This window comes from Mandrillus leucophaeus, unplaced genomic scaffold (genome assembly GCF_000951045.1).
Source record: "Mandrillus leucophaeus isolate KB7577 unplaced genomic scaffold, Mleu.le_1.0 Scaffold214, whole genome shotgun sequence".
In the NCBI taxonomy this organism is placed as follows: Eukaryota; Metazoa; Chordata; class Mammalia; order Primates; family Cercopithecidae; genus Mandrillus; species Mandrillus leucophaeus.
In genome coordinates this window covers 2,085,968-2,112,566 of record NW_012102188.1, presented here as the reverse complement: position 1 = coordinate 2,112,566, position 26,599 = coordinate 2,085,968, and the positions used below count along the sequence as shown (strand labels likewise).

General features: G+C 48.0%; 1 protein-coding gene across 1 annotated transcript in view; it reads right to left on the bottom strand.

The window, feature by feature from the left end:
- The window catches only part of MALL (mal, T-cell differentiation protein-like), a 30,594-nt gene extending 4,309 nt beyond the window's left edge, over positions 1-26,285 (bottom strand). The window contains exon 1 of the mRNA XM_011980554.1: positions 25,408-26,285. Within this exon, the coding sequence (XP_011835944.1) occupies positions 25,408-25,512 (105 nt within the window). The 5' untranslated portion in view covers positions 25,513-26,285. The remainder of the gene's footprint in view (positions 1-25,407) is intronic.
- Between the last annotated feature and the right edge of the window lie 314 nt (positions 26,286-26,599).

Here is a 26,599-nt window from a genome sequence, read left to right as displayed (position 1 = left end):
CTCTTTTCTGTGTCTAGCTACAAGTTCAGGTGAAATTAGGAGGGAACCAAGAGGGAAATGGGGAAGGAAGCCTGGCCCCTCTGAGTCACGGTAAAGTCAGGTCTGATTGTTAGAAAATTCAAGGGGTTAATGCAGAGGTCACAAACAGAGGGACTCAGCCAAGTCTGGCCTGTGAATGTGTCTTTTGGCTCAAGCAGTACTGGCATACACACTTTTAAACAATTCTGAATAAGTTCCCAATGTTTAAAACAGGATATTTCACATGGAAAATCCAGATTTGGGACATTTCTTTAGAAATCTGTGGTTCTGGCCACAGGGTACCCATTTCTCAAGCCAGAGTAGGCTGAAATGAGTTGTGACTGTCTCTTTAAAAGGACCTGGAGTTCTCAGTGGACCACATCCCCTCACCCAATTAACCTCACACCATGCTGTGGGACATTCCCTGTTGCTCACTGACACTGTGGAATTACTAATGAGATAGAGCTTATTTTTGTGTATTTGTTAGCCACTAATATTTCTTCCTCTGTAAAGTTTTTTATTTTTTTAATCAGTTAAATATTTTAAAATAGATTTTTCTTTTTCTTATTGATTCATAGGAATTCTTGCTAATGGTGTGGATTTCATGGACTGTCATAAACATTGCAAATATATTCTGCTAGCATTCACATACTTTATGGTTTCCTTTGATTAACTAAGCCTGTAATTTTAAGGCAGTTGAATATGTCAGTCTTTTCCTTTATTGACTATGTTTTTATCAAGTTTGAGAAATTGTTCTCTATTTTGAGTCATGAAGATATTCTTGCATCCAAGATTTTCCTCCTGAGATAATTTTCCTTCTTCCTGGAGTGCACCCTTTAGTAATCTCTTTAGTGAAGGTCAGTGGGTAGTAGTCAGTTTGATTTATTAGAAAACGTCCTTAAATTTCCCCTGACAATTATTTTTCTCTCCGCACTTTCGAGATATATTTCCGCCATGTTGTATATTTCCCATATGCTTCTGTTGTGTTTTGGCTTCCATGGTTGCTGCTGAAAGGTCAGCTGTCAGGTGAACTCTTGCTTTGTAGGAATCTGTCTTCCTTATTTGGCTGTATTTAGTCTTCACTCAGTCTTTGGCATTCTGCAGTTTGTGAAACAGTGATACCATGTGTCAAGTTGTGGATATCTTTTTATTACTCCTGCTTAGTGTTCATTCTACATTTAATATCTGAAAATTCCATTCACTTGGCCTTAACAGCTTGATTCTGCAGTTTGTGGCTTCCATTAACTTCTATTCTTGTTCACTTGTTTCCTCTTATGTTTAGTGAATTTTGACTGGGAGATCATGTCTGTGGAGGTAGCTCAGTTCTGAAAGATGTATCAGAAACTTTCTAGACCAAACAACTTCACTCACTTTTTTTTCATGAGGGAGTCTCTCTCTGTCACTCAGGCTGGAGTGCAGAGGTGCAATCATGGCTCACTGCAGCCTCCAACTCCTGAGATCAAATGATCCTCCTACCTCAGCCTCCTAAGTAGCTAGGACTACAGGTACATACTACCACACCTGGCCAATTTTTATTTTATTTTTTTGTAGAGACAGGGGCTTGCTTTGTTGCCCAGGCTGGTCATAAACCCCTGGCCTCAAGCAATCCTCTTGCCTTGGCCTCCCAAAGTGCTGAGATTACAGGCATGAGCCACTGTGCCCTGTCTTCAAGCCCTTGTCTATAGCTCAGCCAAAAGATATACAACTTGAGTTCTGCTTTCCAAACTATATCCCTAGCTTTCTGGGACCAGCAATTCTTATATTACAACTGGCCAATACATAGACATAGATATGTCACCCTTTACTTTCTGAGGCTTCCCCTTGCTGTTGTCAGCTGTTGTCTTTGAATTTATGGAGCATTCTTGGGCTCTTAAGGAGAAAAGGGGAAAAGGAGATGAGAAGCTAGAATAGAATAGGAAGTTGACCACAAGGCAGAGACTCCTCAGCAAGGAATACAATCACAGCTTTACAGGCTGGAAAACAGCTCCAGCAGCCTGGTGCCTCTTAAAGCACCAGTTCTGGGAGCAAATTCCCCCTTAACAGTCAAAATCCAAGTGAATTTTGGAAATCTTAGGCTGGTCTGAGACTGCCGGAGAATGAGTCAAGGCCTGCTTGTCCTAGGGAGGGGGCGGGAGGGATGGGAGCCGCCGTCCTCTGGCTCCCCCTCAACTGTGCTGTTGCGTGTCAATTCCAGTGACAAGGGCTGCTGATGCTTCAGAAAGGTACCAGGGCTCAGCTTTAAGGCACTTGCTAAGAAGCTATGAGAAGTGCATTAAAATGCTGGCACATGAACAATGCTGGTTATTAGTGATTCACCAGGTACTTTACAGTTTTTTAAATGCATTCACTCAGACTGCCTCATTTAGTCCACACAGCAATTCTAACTCCCTTGGAAAGACCAGAGAACTACCATTTGATACCTTCCACTGCTTACTGCCAGCTCGTCTGTGCCAGGCATGGGGACAGCAAGGGAACCTCAGCCGCGTCTTGCCAGTCAGTGCCTGCAGACGGGTCCTGGTCCCCCTCTTGCCATCAGCAGCTTCCTTGGCCAGACACAGTCATGCATGTTACTTACATTCTCATGTTTAATCTTTGCCACAGTCCATGAGGTAATACTGTACCAGAGGGGACTGGGGCCTGAGGTCACACAGGCAGTGCGTGGTGGGACTAGGACATGGTGTAGGACACTTGTGGTTCTTGCCCCAAAAACCAGATTTCAAGGCCAAAGGCAGGGCCAGGTGGAGGCTCCTAGAATGTGCCAGAGGGTGGCCTGCTAGAGCCTCAGCCAAGTTCTGCCTGGGGCATTAAGGGCCTTGATGGGGATATCATACCTGCAGTCTCAGGGAGCCCATCAGCGGCCTCCTCTCTCTGGGTTCCAGCTACGGCTTAGGGATCCCTGTCCTGCCTTTCACAACAGGCCAGGGGACCTCTGAGCATTTGGGAATCTACTCAGACATCGCGGGAACCTTCCTGCAATGGCTTCAGTGTTGCAGAATCAATGTTCTGCAGAAGAAAGTCACTCACTTTCTTATTTCCACACCCCTCTACCTCCTGAACAGTAGGAGGGACCAGAGCCAAGGGCTGCAGGTGGATTTAAACCCGGTGGAGTTCGTGATCTCATTTCTGTCTCAAGTAGTGTAGCTTGGATTCCTTATAGTTGTGAAAACTTTGAGTGTTTGTTTTTACTTTTTCTTAAAGCTCACATTTGGCTTTCCAAATTTCCTGGTGGCCTAAACTGCTTTCCCATTTTAATGTTTATTTTTGTATTTCCTCAGAGCAGGAGATATTTTTCAATGGTTGGGGCTGGCCCTCAACGTGGAGAAATATTTGATTACAGTGAGCCCTTTAGAGCAAGTAGATTTCAAGCACACCTTTGGCAGATCCTTTTCTTATAAGCAAACACACACAGTCATATACAAATTTTCCAAAAGGCTGAACGGAAACTTGAAAGGACATCTTAAGGAAAGATGGAGCTTAACGATAGGTTTTTTTTTTTTTTTTTTTTTTTTTTTTTTTTTTTTTTAGACGGAGTCTCACTCTGTCTGCCCAGGCTGGAGTGCAGTGGCCGGATCTCAGCTCACTGCAAGCTCCGCCTCCCGGGTCCCGCCATTCTCCTGCCTCAGCCTCCCGAGTAGCTGGGACTACAGGCGCCCGCCACCGCGCCCGGCTAGTTTTTCATATTTTTTTAGTAGAGACGGAGTTTCACCGTGTTAGCCAGGATGGTCTCGATCTCCTGACCTTGTGATCCGCCCGTCTCGGCCTCCCAAAGTGCTGGGATTACAGGCTTGAGCCACCCCGCCCGGCCAACGATAGGTTTTTAAAACCTATTCTTCTCTAGAACATGAAGAGCTCCTTCATGTTTCAGAAAGTTTGTTAAAACTAGAATATGAGAACTGGGGTAACAACACCCAGATTGGAGTCCAGGAAGAAAGGGCTGACCCCAGGTTTGGAGAGGGAGGTTGAGCCTGGATGTTACCACACCAGACAGTGAGAAAACTTCCAAAGCCTCCTCGGGTCCGGCCAAAAGGAATCAGCAGGCTCCTGTTGGCCAAACTTGGGTCCCTCCTGGGACCGCTTGGGCTTCTTACAGCTACAATGGATTGGAATGCATCAACTAAGGTAAAAATCCATGAATTCAAAATGATACTTAAAATAAAAACTTCTTTGGTCACTTTTGGAGGATGCTTTATTATTTTGAAAACTGCTTTAAAAGAAAAAGAAGCTGGCAAAAAATGTGGTGTGGGGGCAAAGAGCTTCTCAAATACATACATACCGGAACACTACACTCCAGGTGGCACTCTTAAGTCCTACTACTCCTAGAACCCTTTGGGGACTTCAAGAAAGCCCCAGGGTCTGGGTCCTGCCCCAGAGAGTCTGCTTGAACAGGCAAGGGAGGCTGCGTTGTTGAGAGTTCCCCAGGCGGGGTGGCCAGGGCTGAGAAAGCCTGAGGCCAGCTCTCTGCTTCTACTCTCACCTCCAGTCCATGCACCGTGCAGTACCTTTCCTCCTGGGTTTGAGTCCCAGCTCTGCCTGGTAGGCAGGCCATTTAGCTTATCTGTGCCTCTGTGTCCCTGTCCATCAAATAGAGGAGGTGGGGGGTCTCACTGGCCCCTCTATCATCCGGCCCTTGTGATGGTTTGGTGGGTCTGTCTGGCACATGGTGAATGTCGGCTGTAGTAGCCATAACCATTTGGAATGGCACAGAGGGCAGGAAGGGACGTCGTTCCATGAGAAAGATACAGAGGAGGGAATGTCCAAGAGAGGCCTCTCTAAAGGATGGGAAATTCACTTTTGGAAAGGAGGGATGAGAGATCAATCAGCTGGGTGGGTGAGATAACATTTAGAGGGCACAGACCCTTCTTATGAGTTGATTATAGCTTTGGTCACCAAGAAAAATGTACCTACACACACACACACACACACACACACACACACACAATTTTTGCCTACAAATCTGGGGACTCACAGACCCCCAATGTCCGCCTGCAACCTCCCAGTTGAAGTCCATTGCCACCTCCAGGTTAAATAACTTTGCCATCAATGACTATTATTTTGGCAATATTGATCAAAACATTAAATGCACATACTGTTCAACTCAATAATTTCACTTGATGGAATTTGTCCTACAAATGATGCACATGAGCAAAACGACAAAGATAAAAGTTGTTTATTGCAGCCTGTTGATTACAGAAAAGCTAGGAAATGACCCCTTTATTCAGAGGGAACCAGTTAAATCAATTATGTCTACAAAGTGAAACACTCAGCAATCTTCAAAAAAATCAAAAATAAAAGAGAAAATTCTATATCCCAAAATGGAACAAGCTCCAAGAATTTGTAAAGGCACAGACCAGTGTACCCAGTGTGCTATGATTTGTGCAGAAAAAGAAGAAAATGCGTGCATGAGTGTGTGAGTGTCTGTGTATATGTGCATTTGTTGCAGGTGAACAGAATATTCCCAGAATGAGACCCAATCAGCCAGTCAGTGCCTTGGGCTCGGGGGAGCAGAACCTCTTGGCTTGGAGATAGTTTTGAATGTAGGACCATGTTCACATTTAAAATAACCCAAAACAAAAAATAAGTAAATTTAAAAAGAAAAGAAAGCTGCGTGGGCTCTGGAGGCTCACTGGAGAATTCTGAATGGGAAGAGAGAAGGAGGACGGCCTTTGGGGAGAGTGGATCTGCTCACCCACACAGAGCAGCTGGAAGCCCCTCATGGGCAGGAGAGGGGCTGCTGCAGGGGCCGGGATCACACACAGAGGCTCTGAGACAGAGGCTGCCTGAGTAATGACGCCCTGGGAATGGTGAAGGATATGTCAAAAAGATGCATGGTCTCAGGTCTGTGTGGCCAGGGCTCTGGGCTGTGGCTGGGAGGTGTGGGTTTGAGGTGGGGCAGACAAGGAGCTGAGAAGCAGGGAGGAGTGCCAGGGGTGGGTACCTGGTGGCAGGTTTTTCTGCATAGCTGGGCGTTGCTTCAGCATGGCAGGTTTCATGTACTGCCAACCCCAAATTCCTTTGCTTACTGCGTCTCTTTTTTTTTTTTTTTTTTTTGCTGGGTCATGATGAAAAATGTTTATTTTAGTGCAGATTGCTATCAAAAGTTTTACAGCTTTTTGCAGGAACGGGTTGTGTTAGTCCAGCTTTCGTGACAGCTTTGCCTCTCCTTTTCTTCCCTGGTACTCAGGTGACCACAGGCTTCATAAAGCCTCAAAAACTTCAGGCTGAGAGGAAGAGGCCCCAGTCAAGATGGGTGCGGCTCATGTCATCAGCAGAGAAGTGAGCCGGGATCTCCTGATCCCACCACGGGCCAGGCAGGCATGGGCTCTGTAAAGGACACTCACGGGCGTTGCCCACAGTGGGAACCTGGATACCCCGAAGGCTCCCTCTGCCACTGTGATGTTTCAGGATGAAGGAAACGATTGTCCCTCGCATTCAGGTGTGCAGAGTGCATGCTGTTTAAGTCCAGGCTCTCTTGTTACTATATACCTCTCTCTCTTTTTAAAAATTGTGGTTAAACACATATAACAAAATCAACCATCTTAACCATTTTTCAGTGTACAGTTCAGTGGCATTCATGTTCATTCACACTGTCACGCAACCATCACCACCATCCATCGCCAGAGTGCTTTCCATCTTGCAGATCTGAAACTCTGCACCTGTTAAATAACAACTCCCGATTCTTCCCTCCCCACAGTCCCTGGCAACCACCATTCTGCTTTCTGTCCACTCTGGGTACCTGATATGAATGGAATCATGCCGTGTTTGTCCTTTTGTGACTACGTTTCCTCACTTAGCATAATGTCCTCAAAGTTCATCTGTGTTGTAGCATGTGTCAGACTGTCCTTCTTTTTCAAGGCTGAATACTATTCCATTGCATATGTGTGTCACGGCTGGTTTATCCACTCATCTGCTTATACACACTGGGTTTGCTTCCACCTTTTGGCTATTGTGAATAATGCTGCTATGAACATGGGTGTTAAAATAGCTCTTTGATGCACACCCTTCAAATGAAAAAACAGCTGGGCGCAGTGGCTCACACCCGTAATCCCAGCACTTTGGGAGGCCAAGGTGGGCATCACTTGAGCCCAAGGGTTCAAAAGCAGCCTGGGCAACATGGCAAAACCTTGTCTCTAAAAAAATACAAACATTGGCGGGGCGCGGTGGCTCAAGCCTGTAATCCCAGCACTTTGGGAGGCCTAGACGGGCGGATCACGAGGTCAGGAGATCGAGACCATCCTGGCGAACACGGTGAAACCCCGTCTCTACTAAAAAATACAAAAAACTAGCCGGGCGCGGTGGCGGGTGACTGTTGTCCCAGCTACTCAGGAGGCTGAGGCAGGAGAATGACATGAACCCGGGAGGCGGAGCTTGCAGTGAGCTGAGATCCGGCCACTGCACTCCAGCCTGGGTGACAGAGCGAGACTCCGTCTCAAAAAAAAAAAAAAAAAAAATACAAACATTACCCAGACATGGTGGCACATGCCTGTAGTCCGAGCTTCTTGGGGATCTGAGATGGGAAGAGCACTTGAGCCCGGGAAGTGGACAGGACAGCCTTGACTGTGCCACTGCACTTCAGCATGGGTGACAGAGTGAGACCCTGTCTCAAAAAAAAAAAAAGGAAAAACAAGACAAGGCCTATCCTGGGGCTGTGCTTCAGACCCCATCAGGCAGTTGCCATGCAAAATTCCTCAGGAGTCACAGCTCTGTCAAACAGATGTGCGCATGTTCCTGCCACTGTAGCATCCCTTGGGAGTTTGGTTCTGTTCACGCAAAATGAGTGGGAGTTTGGTTCTGAACACGCAGCACTAAGGGGACCTCGCAAAGGACACCTTACAGCACGAGAACTCAAACAGGAAGGCAGAGTGTCACCTGGCTTGACCTCAGCTGGGAATGTGTGTGCATGTCTGGCAACTCAAGTTTTTCGCTGCTCTGAGCATGTCAGTGACTGTGAAAGTGCCAAGTGTATTAATTTGGGGGTTACAAACACATCTTAGCAAAAGTGGGTGAATTTGCAAATACAGAATCCAGGAGTTATGAGGGTCCACTGTATTTTCAGTGTCAAAATTATCTTCCATCAAGTTGATAAAACCTCATTTACTCAATTAGGCCCGAGTCAGGGTATATGGGGGTTTTTAGCTTTTTCCTGTTACAGATGATGCTGCAGCAAATACCTTGTTGCAGAGAGCAGAATATATTCTCTCATGATAAACTGTTTCTGTGGAATGAGTTCCCCAACTGGCCTTACTGGTGAGAGGTACAGGCTCTCACCGGTAAGGGGATGTCGCTGCCCACGCCATCAGGCTCATCACATTCCCTACTAGGGACACATACTTGACTTAGTCCTGACCAACGAGACAGAGGGAAAATCTTCCTGGTGCCTAAGAAGGGGGCACAGGGCACAATGGTCCCTTTCTTGCTCTGGCCATTACTGTGCAGTGGTGAACCTGGAGCCATGAAATGGAGGAGGAGAAAGATGAAAGCAGCCTGTATCCCAGATGACACAACGGAGCTGCTGACCCAGATCGCACGACACGAGATAGTGCATTTCCCTTCTGTTAAGGCCAGTCCCAGCCAGCGACAGCCCTTTCACAGCACTGCCGAGGAGTCCCTGGGATTCGAGTCTGTGCATGTCACTCATACCCCTCACCTTCTCTTCAAATACTCCATTGACTCCCATGACTCCCAGGCCAGACTCGGGACACCCACCCTCTGCCTTTATGCCAGGCTCCCCAAGCCTCCACCACATCCCCCAGTCCTGGGACTGGCAAACTATGAGTGAGACTCCTTCATGAACTGTGACTCCATTTAGAGGATTATCAACCAGCATTAAGAACTGGAGCCGACCGGGCATAATGGTGCACACCTGTAACCCCAGCCACCTTGGGAAGCTCAGGTGGGAGGATCGCTTGAGGCTAGGCATTTGAGGCCAGCCTAGGCAACGAAATGAGATCTTGTCTCTAGAAAACATTTCAAAAAATTAACCGAGCACACCTGTAGTCCTAGCTACTTGGGAGGCTGAGTGCGGGGAGGACCCTTTGAGCCCAGGAGTTCCAGGCTGCAGTGAGCTATACTTGTACCACTGCACTCCAGCCTGGGTGATGAGCAAGACTCTGCCCCCACTGCCCCCTCCACAAAAAAAAAAAAAAAGAACTTAAGCAGAGTAGGATATAAAGTAGAGGAGTGTATTTTGTACAGGAAAGGGAAATAGTGTTTCCTGGATCTTTTGTTTCACTTACACACACACGCGCCTGTAGCGTACCAGGGTGTGCTGGAAATCTCTCTCTCTTTTTGTGGATGAGTTTGTGGAAGCCCTTGCTCCAGCGTGCCTTCCTTCCTGCCCGCCCCTTCACAGCACTGTCCCATGGGTAGGCCACAGCCCAGCACAGGCCCCAGCCTGGCGCCTGCAGCATCATCCCAGCGCGGCGCCTGCAGCATCATCCCAGCGCCTGAGGGGCCATGCAGGGGCCTGGGTGGGAGTGGGAGCTGCTGAAGAAGGTGAAGGGAAATGTGGTGAGATGACAGGCCCGTTGTCAGGAAGAGTGGGAGGAGCCCCGGAGTGCCCTACCTCTGTGGGGCTGCAACGCCCTGTACCCCAGCTAGGGTCTTCCACACGCATGCTCCTACCTCAAGTGCCACAGCTGGAGGCCAGGGACCCAGCCAGGCTGTGCTGGGTGCTCCTGGGCAGGGCTCACCTGACTGCAAGTCTCCCTGTGGGTGGCTCAGAGACCCAGAGCCCACCTGGGTGCTGCTTACAGCTCATGAGGCAGCTCCCACCCCCGTGTCACTGGCCCTGCAGCCTCATGAAGCCTTCTGAGCAGCCATCCTTATCTCCTTTGTGCTTTGAATACGGGAGGATGCTGGCTCTAAAAGGCAGAGGGGCATCCTCAGTTACCCAGCAGGGGTGTGGCAGGCCTGTCTCCTGTACCCCAAGAGGACCCTGAAAACGAGTAGCGTTGCATGGAAGTTCCACACTCCGCAGTTCAACCTAGCACACTTCCAAACCCCAAGTCACTGCGTCCTGGCTCATGGAGGGAGAATTTCTTTTTCTGTGGCTTTAAGGCTAGTAGGAAATTGCCAGCCCAGGCCCCTTAGGCCTCTAGGGAGGGCCGGGTCTCATCTCCCACTGGAGAACAGTGTGGGTGGGAACTTCCATCCAGCACTGGTGGGAACTCGCGTCCACAGCTGCTCCTGGCTGAGCGAGTCATATAAGGGGGTCCTAGGTACTCATAAGCACTCACAGAATGGGGCTGGCAGTGGGCCCGACCTCTCTGGGATGGGTCCAGAGTGGCAGGAAGCGCAGTCCGGGAGGGGCCCTGAGTCAGGGCCAGGCATCCCCATTCCTGCTTCCTCCTCCCCCAGCACCACGTCCGCCCATTCAGACTGACTGCCTTCACTGTTTATTGACCAAACGGTACAGATTTACAGATTTACAATGTCATATAAAATTGACTAATTAGAACATTCTTTTCCATCCAAAGTCTAAAGCGCTTTTCCTTCTTGTCTCTTAAAGAAAAGGAAGGGGACAAAATTAAACACAGCATTTGGGGGGCATATTTTCCCTTTTGTCTACCTGTGCACCTTAGGAAAGCACAGACACGCTGTAAAGCAGCAAGGGGAAAGCATCCTGCTCCCGCCGCAGCCCCGTGGCTGGGCTTCCCCACGCTCCCTGGCCCCCCGCCCCAGTGTCCTCTTTCTCACTCTCCCTGTTTGGTCCCGTACATTGAGTAACTTCATGTTCCTGCCCATGTCCGCCCCAGGAAGTTGCCTGATGATCCCCGGACTCAGGCTCAGGGGAAGTCCCCATGCTCTCCTTTCTCCTTAGGAGCCCACAGACATTTTGTGACTAGTAATGTACCTGCCCTTCATTAGGCACCAGGTCACTTAGTCCTAGTTGATTGATTGCCTGCTTGGCTCTCCCTAGCTGACCCCCAGTCTATCTATGACCAGACCCTGAAAGGCAGGGACCAGACCATATCACCTCCTCCAGGAAGCCACCCTTGACTACCAAGCCCCCCACCCCAGCATACCTCCCCTAGGGTCACTCTCCACTTTCATTGTCTCTCTTTGTCTCTTCCCTGCCTCCTGTTGGAACTCTGAGCTCCTGGAGGCAGGACTGTGCCCTGAGGTCTCTGTCCCTGGGGTACAGCACGAAGCCTGGCATAAAGCAAGTGCTTGGTGCATGTCACTGACTCACTTGAGAAAGGAGGAGGGGGCTGCTGGACACACCACTCACCAGCTGCTCACAGCCTCAGCTTCCTGGGACAGATGCCCATGAAGGTGGCACCACCTGCTGCTTTCTGGGCCTTCCACTGTGGCCCGGCCACAGACTGGCATTCCTGCCAGGAGCCTGAACCAAATGGGGACAGACGTGTATTTGTTTCATCCTCACTTCCTGCTCCATCACCTCCCAGGCCCCAGAAATTCTCCCAGTAGGGTAAGGAGCAACCTTCCCTCAGGATTCCCCAGGAAGGCTTTTCCCACCACACTGCCTCCTCCCTCACCCCACCGGCACCCCTCGTCATCCTGAGATGCCCCACCGCCCTGGTACATGGGACAGACCACTAACAATTGTGCTGTCAGAGAGGACGGTGCTCAAATAAATACACATACCCCTCCATACCTCCCCCAACATCACCGGGGCAGAGAGAGAGTCCGGATGGGCCGTGCTGGGGGGAGGCTGGTGGGGGTATCTGTGAATAGTGCCGAGGTAGAAAAGCAAAGTTCAAAGAATCCAGCCTTCTTTGAAAGAGGTCTGAAGACTCTGGAGTGTCAGACCCATGATATTCGGCCCCTCTGGATGGGGAACCTACTGAGGCTGTACTCTGGAACCCCGCTGGTATTTTCTAGAGACAGCTTGTGGCCAGGGGACAGGAAGTGGTGCCATGGGGAGCTAGTGCTGTGGAATGTGGTACAAGGGTTGGCCCTGTCCATAGAGGGTGGGCCCTGTGTGGGGCCTGAGCAGCCATCCATTCTGGCTGAGATGGGGGAGTCTGACTAGGTAGTGACTGAGGGACAGGCTGGTCTCTTCAGGAGGCAAGAGGGCCCGAGGCTAGGGGCTGGGATGGGAGAGGCAGGGGAGGGGCTGGAGAGGATGGGCGAGGCAGGGGAGGGGCTGGAAAGAGATGAGGGGGCAAAGGCCAGGGTCCTCGAGCTCCTCCCCACTAGGGCTCTTTGCCCTGAGTGTTATTAGTCTGGACAACACTCTAGGAGCCTCTCCTGACTCCCACAGATCTGCCCTGCCCAGGGGAAAGTTCTCCAGGGAGAAAGCTCCTGGGAATGGCGGAGAGAGCCAGCACTTCTACTGGCAAGGCTCCTTATCTGGGGCTCGCCCTGGGTCCAGTGGGTCAGACTGCCCGGGCCTCTCTGTTAGGCTCCATGCCAGCAGCTGGTGGCTCCTTCAGGGCAGCCGTCAGTTCTGTGGACCCCTCCGGGTGGGTTGGCCTTCTGACAGTGTGCTTGGTTGTCTGTCTTGGCCGAGCGGAGAGAGGCCACTGGTTCAGGGATGGCTGCTCATGATCCTGCTGGACGGCCAGGGAAAGACCGGGCTGGAAGTTCAGACAGGGGCCGGCGTGGCCAGGGATGCGGGGCCAGGCCAGGTGGTTCCCCGCGTCTCTCTGCTGTGTGGTGTGGGCTCCCTCCGTGACTGGGTGTTTGCTAGGTTCTGGCAGGGGAGGACTTGGAGGGAGGCTGGGATGTTAAGAGAGAAGTGGGGGAAAACTTCCTGCTGCCTTTTCCAGGTCTTGCCATTGTCTTTCCAGAATCAGCAGCAGCAGCTAGAAATGAGGGTCCCAGTGCCCTTTCTTTAGGGTGACCACTGTCTCCCAGCACCCACACACTGGTCTGAGCACTGACAAGGCAGGGACAGCTTCATCTACAGGTTTGAGCATCAGCCTCGTTGCCCTTCTGTGCCCGATTCTGGGGGTGGGCGGCAGGCACTGTGAGCACTTATTATTATTCTCTGGATTGTTCAGTGGCCCCTTTCTGTTCATCCAGCCTTCCAACGACTGTGTCAACAAGTCCCTGTATTGAATCCCCTCCGTGTGAAGCACCTGTCATGGTTTCTGTTTCCCACTGGACCGTGACAGGCATAGCACCTTTACAGATTTGCTTGGCTGTTCTCCATCGCCCTCATTACGCATCAGGCTCCATAGGCAGGGGCCATGTCTGTCTTGTTTATCTTTGTATCGTCAGTGCTTGGCAGAGAGTAGGTGCTCAGCTTGAATGAATACTTGGGATTTAAGTGGGGGATTTAAGTCTTCCTTGTACCCTGACTTTATGTATTTGTTAACTTCCTGGTCCTAGGCAGCCCTAATCTGAACAAGAAAATGCGTCACCCATCAATCCAAGCCCTTCAAGAATGTCAAGATCCTCCTTGAGTCAGCTTGTCCCGATACCACCTGGCTCCCAGGGCCGCTGGGCAGCTGTGGCTGGCTGTGCAGCCCTTGCTTTTCACCTGTCTCCTGTCCTGGAGTGCCCGTTGCATCTTCAGTGTGATAGTTGCACCACTCCTTTAAGACAGGCTCGTGCCTTACCTTATCCCCTCAATGGCTGTCTTATTTTTGTCTGCCCCTAAGAGCACAGCATGGGGCTAGAGCGGCAGTAGTGTTTCAATAAACACGTGTTGACTTACAATTGTTACTTGTCTTACAGTGAGCTTTCTAATAAGAGGTCCGATGACCGCCAACGATAAAGTAGTATGGGCTGGCATTATGGAGCACTCACTCACCATGTCCTGATACTTCCTGTGAAGTCTACATTCAAACCCCACAGCTGTCTTATAGGATCCTTGTTTCTCTTTATTGTTACTCTTTCCATTGTTGACGAAACTGCGGCTCAGAGTGATTAAGTAACCTGCCCAGGGTCTCACAGCAATGAAGAAGCAGAGCCAGACTTTAGGCCCCATCCTGACTGACTCTATTTTACTGAACCTGAATACACCGTGGCCTCCCAGAGTAGGGCCTGGGCCTGGCCAAGGGGCAGGAAGGCCAAGGTGGCCACAGGCAGTGTGGGGAGGTTCACATCCAACTCCTGCCCCATGGCCCTTCTCATCTTCTCTCCCGGGAGGCCTTGCTCTTCCCCAGCCCAAGGCCTCCCCTTTCCTCATGTCCTCCCGTCCTTGTCTTCCAGGGGACATCCTTGGCCATTATTCCAATGGGACCCCATGGTCCCGTGGGCACAGTGGTTGGTGGCTCCCATGTCCTGCAGAAGAACAGAAGAGAAGGGTGTTGCCCTGTGGGAGCTGGACCAAGGATAGGGAGAGGCCATGTGGCAGTGAGGGGAGTGAAGGGAGGGACAGAGACAAAAAGGCTAAAGCGTGAAAAGAGAATTATAAAATAAACTGGGGTAAACTGAATTAACTTTGCTGCTCCTGGAATTATAGAGAACTGACAGGGGAGCAGAGGAAAGCAAGGGAGATGATTTTTCCTCTTGGAAAACTCAACTTCCAAGGCACAGTTAGAAGGAAGAGGAAGATTCCTGCCCTAAGGTCAGGCCTAAGAGGAGTCCTGATTTCTTCTCGCAGCCCCACCTAGTCACTTTCAGTGCACGCGGAGTTGGCCCTAGGGGATTCCCAGGGTGCCCCTGGCTTCCGTGAGTTTCAAACAGGCTCTTCCATATAAACAGAGTAGAAGCAGCAGCAGGTTGGAACGGAAGTGATACTGGCCATTTGGGTGAGACATACAATACACTTGCTGAGCTGGAAGAGCTCAGGATGAACTTCTAAGGGCTCAGAGGATTTCCCTCTGACTGACATGCTGGTGAGTTAAGCAGCTAAAAGGAAAACATCCAACATCAAACAAAGAGTTTGCATGGTCTCCCCTTTTAACTTTCGGAACCTCTAGAAATCGTAGCTGTTTGTTTTAAACTCGTCAAAAATCTCGTAAGTCAACTAGTGACAAGGTTGACAGTTAAAAGAATTTATTGGAGTCATATTCATAAAGCATGTCCTTGTTCACAGTCACCTGGGTGAGCTTGCAGCTTCCACCCTTAAGCTTATAAAAAAGCCGATGAGTCACCTCCATCAAACAGGTAATGGCATGGTCAGTACCCAGCACCCACAGACAGCTGGCCCCAGAGCTGGGCAGGGGTGTGAGCCGCACCCACCCCAGGCTCCCCCAAGGCACACACACTTGCTGCATGAAGGAGAGAGTTCTCATCTTAAAATTCATCCATTCAAACCTTTTTTGCACTTGCAGATTATGTTTCAAAATTAATATTGTCTTTAAGAAATCGAAATTCACCAGTAAACTACATAAAACACGAACTTTACTGATGAAGTTTCAGCAGTCACTAGTGGGGATGTAAAACGCAGAAGTTACTCTCCAGCCACTCTGGAAAATTGTTTGTCGGGGTTTCTTAATACTTAACTACACCAACCAGCAATCATACAGGGGCATTTTCCTGGAGAACTGAGCATTCCCCCCACACAAAAGCCTGCACACAAGTTTTCACAGCAGCTTCATTTGGAACAGCCAAGAACTGGAAACAGGCAAACTGTTTCTCAATAGGCGGATGGTTAAACAAATGACGGCAAAGCCAGACCACGGAACGCTACTCAGGAGCAAGAAGGAAGGAGCTATTGACATAGGCCACAGCTTGGATGGTGCTCAAGAGCATTAGGCTGAGTGGAAGACGCCAACCTCAAAGACCCGTGTACTGTGTGGTTCCATTTATTTATATAACTTTCTGGAAATAACAACATTGTAGGAATGAAACTTGTGGTTTTCAGGGGTTTGTTCAGGAGGGGTTGAGGGAGGGCAGCGTAGGGGGTGCACTGTGAAAGGGTAGCACGAGGGAGCTCTTTGGGGTGAGTGGCAGCCCTGTACCTTGATGCAGTGGTGATTCCCTGAATCTACATATGTGAGAAAAGTGGAGCCCCAAAGTACCAAAGGCAGTTTTTGGGCTCTGATACTGTACTACCATGAGGAAAGATGCAGCTACTGGGGGAAGCTGCGGACGGGGACAGGAGGCCTCTCTGAATTATCTTTGCAACTTCCTATGAATCTATAATTACTACAAAATAAGTTTTAAAATGTGAACTGGCAAAGACTTGAAAATAAACATTTTAGGCAATTATCCATGAGAGCAAGCTCAGGAGAGGAGAGGTGGAAGAGAAACTGCAGACTCCCCAGGGCCTGGCCCATCCCTGTCTGTCATCACCAAGAAATACGGGACCCGGCCTGGCCAGCAGGGTGGCTCAGGGTCTAGGGAAGTTGAGAGAGGAGCCAGGGCCTTGTGTGAGCGCATCTGACTATGCTTTCCTGGCACATCTGGCCTCTTGTTCATATGGAAAGTCTGTAGCACGGGTCTGCTCTCAGGTCCTTGGGGTATCTCGTCAGCAGCAGCTGGAAGGAAAGGTCCTCCCTGGGCTGCCCCCACCATGGACAGCATCGGAATTCCATTATTTGATTTCGAGTTCTTTGTCCCTTTGCTGGCCTGATTTTACAACTCACTCTCTGTACTAACACCCTTAGAAAAACAGGCCTGTTCGTGAGGTCTTAGGCCCTGAGACAGAATTTGCTGGGCCCCCAAGGCCTGGTGCTCTGGGATCAGCCCCAGTGGGCAGCAGCAGCTGCACCCCCAGAAGACCAAAGTGGAAGAGGGGCCTGTGCTAGGCTGTTTCTGCACTCGTCTCTCCAGCCAGCACGTCTTCTGTTCAATGGGATCAGAATCACCCACCCACCTCAACATTGTCCCTCTCTCCCATCTACCTCCCCATTCCTCACCCCAGATATAAGGCCCATGTGATTCTAGTTTCGTGCTAGGAATGCTTATTTAAGGGAAAACCAGGTACAGAACAGCAGGTACAGAATAACCCCGTTAAATAGGTGTGTACACATATACGAGTATGTGCGCACATATGGATCATATTTATTTCTGAACTTTCTCAATTTTCAATAATGAATAGGATTACTCCTGAATTCAAAATAAATGAAGTTACCATGAGGAAACATCAGACAAGACCAAATTAAAAGACATCGTAGAAAAATAACTAATCAGAAGGCAGACGGGATCATGGCAGATGGAAGGCAGGACTGGATTGCAGCTCCAGACAGAGCAGATGCGAAGGCTTGCATTGTGAATTTTAGCTACAGATCAACCGCAAGAACAGACCAGCAATCCTGAGAGGACCCACAGACCTTCTGAAGGAAGCAGACTGCTCTTGCAGGACCCGGGAGACACCCCAAATACTGTGAGTGCCCCAAATGAGGAATTAGGAAAGGGAGACCCTCCTCTTCCAAACACATCCCTCCACTGGAGAAGGGAGAAGCTAAGGGTCTGTTTGCAGGAGAAGTTTCCAACTTTACCTGGAGCCGAGTCAAGTTGGAGAGCTGAGCAAAATACAGGGGTAGAGGAAGCAGCAGAAAGGCCCTGGGAGCTCACTGGGTCCCCAAGCAGCCCAATCCTGCCTGGCACCACAGGGATTCATCGGGAGGGTGGCCAGAGGAGCAGGGGGTAAAACTCCACAGGGAGAAGGACTTCTCTAGCTGAACTTTGTAACAATTTGAATGGGGAGAGATGCCTCCTGGCCAGAACTCAGAAGACCTGGCCAGAACTCAGGAGAGGTCACAAATTGAGTGTGCAGACTTTACAGGCAGGGGAAGAACTAAATCCCTTTTCTCTTGCTTTGAGAGGAGGATAGCCTTGGGCAAGTTTTCAAACCCATCCTGCCCTCTGCCTGGAAACAGACTTGGGGCTGTTGTGAGGGACACAGTGGGAGTGGAACCGACCATTTGGTTTGTGTGGGAGCTGGGTGAGGCCTGTGATTGCCAACTTTCCCCCATTTCCCTGACAATCTGCATGACTCAGCAGAGGCAGCCATAATCTTCCTAGGTGCACAACTCCCGTAACTTGGGAATCTCACCTCCACCCCTCACGGCAGCCACAGCAAAACTCACCCAAGGAGAGTCTGAGCTCAGACATGCCTAGCCCTGTCCCCATTTGATGGTCCTTCCCTATCCACTCTAGTGGAAGACAAAGGGCATATAATCTTGGGAGTTCTAGGGCTCCACCCACCGCTGGTCCATCTCCATACTACTACAGCTGTTGCTTTCTGGAAAGTGCCACCTCCTGGCAGGGGGCCAACCAGCACAAAAATAGACCATTAAACCACCAAAGCTAAGGACACTCACAGAGTCCACTGCACCCTCTGCCACCTCCACCAGAACAGGCACTGGTATCCATGGCTGAGAGACCCATAGACGGTCCACATCACAGGACTCTGTGCAGACAATCTGGAGTACCAGCCTGGAGCCAGGTAAATTCGCTGGGTGGCTGGATCCAGAAGAGAGACAACAATCACTGCAGTTCGGCTTACAGGAAGCCACATCCATAGGAAAGGGGGAAGAGTACTGCATCAAGGGAACACCTTGTAGAACAAAAGAATCTGAACAACAGCCTTTAGCCCTAGACCTTCCCTCTGACAGAGCCTCCCCAAACGAGAAGGAACCAGAAAACCAGCCCTGGTAATACGACAAAACAAGGCTCTTCAATACCCCCCAAAATCACACTAGTTCACCAATAATGGATCCAAACCAAGAAGAAGTCCCTGATTCACCTGAAAAAGAATTCAAGAGATTAGTTATTAAGCTAAACAGGGAGGGACCAGAAAAAGGTGAAGCCCAATGCAAAGGAAGTCCAAAAAATGATACAAGTGGAGGGAGAAATATTCATGGAAATAGATAGCTTAAAGAAAAAACAGTCAAAAATTCAGGAAACTTTGGACACAATTTTAGAAATGTGGAATGCTCTGGGAAGTCTCAGCAATAGAATTTAACAAGTGGAAGAAAGAAATTCAGAGCTCAAAGACAAGGTCTTTGAATTATTAACCCAATCCAATGAAGACAAAGAAAAAAAAAAGAGAAAATATGAGCAAAGCCTCCAAGAAGTCTGGGATTATGTTAAACAACCAAGCCTAAGAATAATTGGTGTACCTGAGGAAGAAGAGAATTCTAAAAGCCTGGAAAACATATCTGGAGTAATAATCAAGGAAAATTTTCCCAGATTTGTGAGAGACCTAGACAGCCAAATACAAGAAGCACAAAGAACACCTGGGAAATTCATCACAAAAAGATCTTTGCCTAGGCACATTGTTGTCGGGTTATCCAAAGCTAAGACGAAGGAAAGGCTCTTAAGAGTTGTGAGACAAAAGCACCAAATAATCTATAAAGGAAAAGCTATCAGATTAGCAGCAGATTTCTCAGCAGAAACCCTATAACCTAGAAGGGATTGGGGACCTATCTTCAGCTTCCTCAAACAAAACAATTATCAGCCAAGAATTTTATATCCAGTGAAACTAAGTATCGTATATGAAGGAAAGATACAGTCATTTTCAGACAAACAAATGCTGACAGAATTTGCCATTACCAAACGACCACTACAACAACTGCTAAAAGGAGCTCTAAATCTTGAAACAAATCCTGGAAACGCATCAAAATGGAACCTCTTTAAAGCATAAATCACACAGGACCTATAAAACAAAAATACAAGTTAAAAAGCAAAAGCAAAACCGAAGTAGACAGGCAACAAAGAGCATGATGAATGCAATGGTACCTCACATTTCAATACTAACATTGAATGTAAATGGCCTAAATGTTCCACTTTAAAGACACAAAACCACAGAATGGATAAGAACTCACCAACAAACTATCTGCTGCCTTCAGGAGACTCACCTAACACATAAGGACTCACATAAACTTAAAGTAAAAGGGTGGGAAAAGGCACTTCATGCAAATGGACACCAAAAGTGAGCAGGGGCAGCTATTCTTATATCAAACAAACTTTAAAGTAACATCAGTTAAAAGAGATAAAGAGAGACAGTATATAATGGTAAAAGGCCTTGTCCAACAGAAAAGTATCACAATCCTAAACATATATGTACCTAACACTGGAGCTCCCAAATTTATAAAATAATTACTAATAGACCTAAGAAATGAGATAGACAGCAACACAATAATAGTGGGGGACTTCAATACTCCACCGACAGCACTAGACAGGCCATTGTAACAGAAAGTCAATGAAGAAACAATGGATTTAAACTATACCTTGGAACAAATGGACTTAACAGAAACAAAACAGGAGATATTACAATTGACGGAACATTTCATCCAACAACCACAGAATACACATTCTATTCAACAGCACACGGAACTTTCTCCAAGATAGACCATATGATAGGCCATAAAACGAGACTTGATAAATTTAAGAAAACTGAAATTATATCAAGCACTCTCTCAGACCACAGTAGAATAAAACTGGAAATCAACTCCAAAAGGAACTTTCAAAACCATTCAAATACATGGAAATTAAATAACCTGCTTCTGAAAGCATTGAGTCAAAAATAAAATCAAGATGGAAATTAAAAAATTCTTCAAACTGAATGACAATAATGACACAACTTATCAAAACCTCTGGTATATAGCAAAGGCAGTGTTAAGAGGAAAGTTCATAGCCCTAAACACCTACATCAAAAAGTCTGAAAGAGCACAGATAGACAATCTAAGGTCATACCTCAAGGAACTAGAGTAACAAGAACAAGCCAAACCCAAACCCAGCAGAAGAAAGGAAATAACCGAGATCAGAGCAGAGCTAAATGAAATTGAAACAAACAAACAAACAAAAAACCCACAAAAGATAAATGAAATAAAAAGCTGGTTATTTGAAAAGATAAATAAAATTAATAGACCATTAGCAAGATTAACCAAAGAAAGAAGAGAGAAAATCCAAATAACCTCACTAAGAAACAAAACAGGAGATATTACAACTGACACCACTGAAATACAAAAGATCATTCAAGGCTATTAGGAATACCTTTATGCACAAAAAACTAGAAAACTTAGACGAGATGGATAAATTCCTAGAAAAATACAACCCTCCTAGCTTAAATCAGGAAGAATTAGTACACTCAACAGATCAATAACAAGCTGCAAGATTGAAACAGTAATTTAAAAATTACTGACAAAAAAAGTCCAAGAACAGATGGATTCACAGCAGAATTCTACCAGACATTCAAGGAAGAATTGATATCAATCCTTTTGACATTATTCCACATGATAGAGAACAAAGGAACCCTCCCTAATTCATTCTATGAAGCCAGCATCACCCTAATATCAAAACCACGAAAGGACATAACCAAAAAAGAAAACTACAGACTGATATATTTGATGAACATAGATGCTAAAATCCTTAACAAAATACTAGCTAACTGAATCCAACAACATACCAAAAAGATAATCCACCATGATCAAGTGGGTTTCATACCAGAGATGCAAGGATGGTTTAACATACGCAAGTCAATAAATGTGATATACCACATAAACAGAATTTAAAACAAAAATCACATGATCATTTCAATAGATGCAGAAAGCGCATTTGACAAAATCCAGCATCCCTTTATGGTCAAAACTCTCAGCAAAATCGGCATACAAGGGACATACCTTAATGTAATAAAAGCCATCTTTGACACACCCACAGCCAACATAATACCGAATGGGGAAAAGTTGAAAGCATTCCCTCTGAGAACTGGAACAAGACAAGGACGCCCACTCTCACCACTCCTCTTCAACATAGTACTGGAAGTCCTAGCCAGAGAAATCAGACAAGAGAAAGAAATACAGGGCATGCAAATCAGTAAAGAGGAAGTCAAACTGTCACTGTTTGCTGACGATAAGATCGTTTAACTTGAAAACCCTAAAGACTCTTCCAGAAAGCTCCTAGAACTGATAAAGAATTCAGCAAAAGTTTCTGGATACAAGATTAATGTACACAAATCACTAGCTTTTCTATATACCAACAGCAACAAAGCAGAGAATCAAATCAAGAGCTCAACCCCTTTCATGATAGCTGCAAATAATAATAATAATAATAATAATAATAATATACTTAGGAATATAACTAACAAAGGAGTTGAAAGACCTCTACAAGGAAAACTACAAAACACTGCTGAAAGAAATCAGACGACACAAACAAATGGAAACAAATCCCATGCTCATGGATGGGTAGAATCAATATTGTGAAAATAACCATACTGCCAAAAGCAATCTACAAATTAAATGCAATCCCCATCAGAATACCACCATCATTCTTCACAGAATCAGAAAAAACAATTCTAAAATTCATAGAACCAAAAAAGAGCCAGCATAGCCAAAGCAAGACTAAGCAAAAAAAAAAAAAAAAAAAATCTGGGGGCATGAACCTACCTGATTTCAAACTAAACTCTAAGGCCATAGTTACCAAAACAGCATGGTACTGGTATAAAAACAGGCACATAGATCAGTGGAACAGAATAGAGAACCCAGAAATAAACCCAAATACTTAACAGCCAACTGATCTTGGACAAAGCAAACAAAAACATAATATGGGGAAAGGACATCCTTTTCAACAAATGGTGCTGGGATAATTGGCTACTCACATGTAGGAGATTGAAACTGGATCCTCGTCTCTCACCTTATACAAAAATCAACTCAAGATGGATTAAGGACTTAAACTTAAGACCTGAAACTACAAAAATTCTAGAAGATAACACTGGAAAAACCCTTCTAGATACTGGCTTAGGCAAGGATTTCATGACCAAGAACCCAAGAGCAAATGCAATACAAACGAAGATAGATAGCTGGGACCTAATTAAACTACAGAGCTTTTGCACAGCAAAAGGAACAGACAGCAGAGTAAACAGATAACCCACAGAGTGGGAGAAAATCTTCACAATCTATACATCTGACAAAGGACTAATATTCAGAATCTACAATGAAGTCAAACAAATCAGTAAGAAAAAAACAAAAAATGCCATCAAAAAGTGGGCCAAGGACATGAATAGACAATTCTCAAAAGAAGATACACAAATGGGGAACAGACATGAAAAAATGCTCAACATCACTAATGATCAGGGAAATGCAAATCAAAACCACAATGTGATTACCACCTCACTCCTGCAAGAATGGCCATAATCAAAAAAATCAAAAAACAACAGATGTTGGTGTGGATGTGGTGAACAGGGAATACTTCTACCCTTCTGGTGGGAATGTAAACTAGTACATCCACTATGGAAAACAGTGTGGCATTTCCTTAAAGAACTAAAAGTAGAATACCATTTGATCTAGCAACCCCACTACTGGGTATCTACCCAGAGGAAAAGAAGTCATTATTCAAGAAAGATACTTGCACACACATGTTTATAGCAGCACAAATCACAATTGCAAAATTGTAGAACCAACCCAAATGCCCTCAATCAATGGGTGGATAAAGAAACTGTGAGATATATATATATATACATGATTACGAATATGGTACAGTGTATACAAGGATGATGAGTGCACCAAAATCTTACAAATCACCACTAAAGAACTTACTCATGTAACCAAATACCACCTGTACCCCAATAACTTATGGAAAAATAAATTTTACAAAAGCAAAAAAAAAAAAAACAAAAAACTAATCAGTACTCTTCAGAAGTGGCAAGGTAAGGACCCAGGTTGTCCCAGATTAAAGGAGATGAAGGAGATATGACAACTAAGTGCCATGTGGGATCCTGGCCAGGATCCTGGATCAGAAAAAGGACATCAGTGAGGAAACTAGCAAAACTGAAGTAAGGTTTATAGAGTACTTGATAGCACAGTATCAGTGTTTCCTGATTTCAAGAGTTGTATCATGGAAGATGCAGGCATTAGGGGCAGCTGAGGGAAGAGTACACAGAACTTTCTGTACTATTATTGCAGCTTTACTGTAAATCTCACATTACTTAACAATACAAGTAAATGAAGACAATTGGGCCAATGTCAATTTTGATTGTCATTGAGCCCCTCACCCCCCCACACCACGTAAGGCCTCGGAGCCCAACATGAGCGTGCACTTTGCTCTCCCAGGAGTTTCACTGGCAGGAGCAGGGCGGGTGGAGATACCACGACCTCTCACAGTTCTCACCCTGGGTGCTGTCCTGATTCCAGAAACACCGTGCCTCTAGCCTGCTTCCAGGACTTCTCCCCTGGCCTCTAGGCCTTTCCCTCTCTTTCCCCCCCAGTCTATGAATGCCTGTTCTTTGAGGTCCAACTCTTGGTGGCAGGCCTGGACCCCTCCCTGGCCTGGAGAGTTCAGAAGGTCCCACCTTGCTGAGGCTACCATCCAACCGTGGGGAGGAGATGCTCACAGTCTCTCCCCGGCAGACAGGAAATCACCAGGAGGCAGTGCCCTGTCACCAGGGGCTTGCAGGACTGACATAAACCACAGGCTCAATAAAAAGAGGCAGAGTCAACCAGTACCCCGGCCGCCCATGTGGCTGCTCCAAGGTGAGGGGCACACCCAGGGCCTGGCACATAGGACTCATCAGAGCACGGTTATGTCATCAGTCTGGCAGGATGCCCACGCTGTGCTGGGGATGGTAGCCTTGGCAGAAACCTGCCTCTTAGGTGGAGTTTCAACTGGAGCCACTCAGATGCTAGGCCCACCCTACCTGGTTCTCTTTCTGGTTGCCATCAATGGTCACCCATTAGCCAGTTTGCCTAAAAGTGGCTCGATCAGGCCCAACTTTGCAGGCAGATGGCGAGAGTGAGAAGGGCCGGTCACGTCCGAATTAAAAGTAGATCCACTTTCTATCTTTTCCTCCCTGCTCAGAGACAGCACTGCCAAATTCAGGGCAGGTAAGAAAATACCACCCACAAGCTAGATATTTCAGAAGGTGCTGCGAAAACAAAACACACTCTTTTGCCCTGATTGGACCCCAGACTTCAGTGTGTTCCTCCATGAAGAGGATGTGGTACCAGCCAGTTCAGAGGGGACTTGTGCAGTGCGGAACACTGCATATGCACAGTTCTGCAGATGGGAGCAGGCAGGCTTCCCAGGGATCAGGGCCACGACTCAGCCGCAGGGCGCCCCAGAGAGTAACACAGCGACAGGTTCTCATTTGCAACCAGGGTGCCTCACACGACTGTTTTATGGCAGATGCTGTCATAGTTACCTTGTGTGGGGGACCCCACAAAAGTCAAAGTTCAAAGTCAGTAGACATGACAATTAAGAAAACCTGCTCCCAGAAGGAAACACAGTCTCCCCACTTCAAATCAGAAAGGCACAAATAGTTGGACAAAAGAAGCCAGGTAATTATAATTCATTTCCAACATTTTCCTGGGAATCCTGAGTATTTGAGCAATGTCCCCCCAGGCCTCCACACCCAAGTGGGTTTTGTTTTGGAGGGCGGAACCCCCCTGGCGGCATCAGACGGGGCGCAGAGTGGGATCTGTCTCTTGAGTACAGCTGCACCCCGCTGTGCGCCCGGTGGGAGACTCGCAGCCACCGCAGCCCCTGCGCTCGGTCTCCCTTCTCTCGGCGCGGTCCGGTCTGGGGCCGAGGCCGGTTTCCCCCTTCCTCTCTCTCTGCAGGTGGCCGGGGGGGGGGGGGCGCACTCACCAGCTCCGGCAGGAAGAAGGCGAAAGGGATGGTGACGAGCAGCGCGATCCCCGAGGGCACGTCGGACGGGGCGTAGCTGGTGACCGGCGGGTCGGGCGAGGCCATGCTGTCAGCCCCTGCTGGGCACTCCGCGGCAGCTCGCCCGCGCGCAGCCCGTCAAATATCACCTCCTGCGCGACACACCCATCGGACGTCGTCTGGGAGGGGAAAAAAAAGTTCCAGCCGAGCAGGTCCTTCCACTCGCTGAAGCCAACAGATCCTCAGTGAGCGGGCCAGCGGCATCCAACGGCCTTGCCTGGCCGTTGGGGGACACAGCGCTGGTGCAGGAGGGAGCAGAGCGGGAGTCTCTTTCTAGACCTTTCCAGCTAAGGAATCTTTGACTCCTGGAGCCTGTTACTCTAGGGGATGCCAGCGACAGTCACTCCCCTGGGCCCAGAGTGTAGGCTCAGGCTGCTTGGCTATGAGGGCTGTGTACTGAGGACCAGCAATGAGCCAAGCTATCTGCAGACAGCCCAGGTGCCCACCACGGCCTGCACGTGGCTGTTTTGCCCTTTTCCAAGTGAGGAGACTGAGAATCAATGAGGTCAACTCAAGGCCACAGAGCTGGTTACTAACAATGCTGGGTCTTGCCCAGCTCCCTCCTTTTCCACTGTTGGTGGCAGCTCTCAGTCGCCAGCCTCCCCTGGGAGGAGCAGCCCTCCCTTCCAGCTCATGCCCCTGGGACTTGGTGTTTCCTTCTTTCTCTGGATCCCTTTCCATGGTCCTCCACTGCTCTTTTCCTCATGGGGCAGATGGAGGAAGGCCCCCCACTCTCTGGGAGAGGACCACAGCAGCAGGCACCAGAGAAGGGCTGGGCTGGGCTGGGCTGGCTGGCTGCTGCCTCTGGCGGACAACCTCCTTCCTTCCCTGACCTTCCTTCCAGCCAGTGCCTTGCCCCTAACTGGGCTTGGGGCCAAGAAGTTTCTTCCTGACTCCCAGGCAAGTAGGGGAGCTGACTGCAGAGCTGTGACCCAGAGGCAAGCAACTTTCACACCAAATACAAGTCCCAAAGGCTGAACCATTTCCCCTCCGCCTTTGAATTGGTGAACCTTCATTTTCCCAACCCGCCCTGAAAGAGTGTGCTCAGGATGCTGGGGATTGGGGTCCCTTCTTCCTGCCCCCAGCTGCTCCCTGGTATGGAGAGCATGTGGGG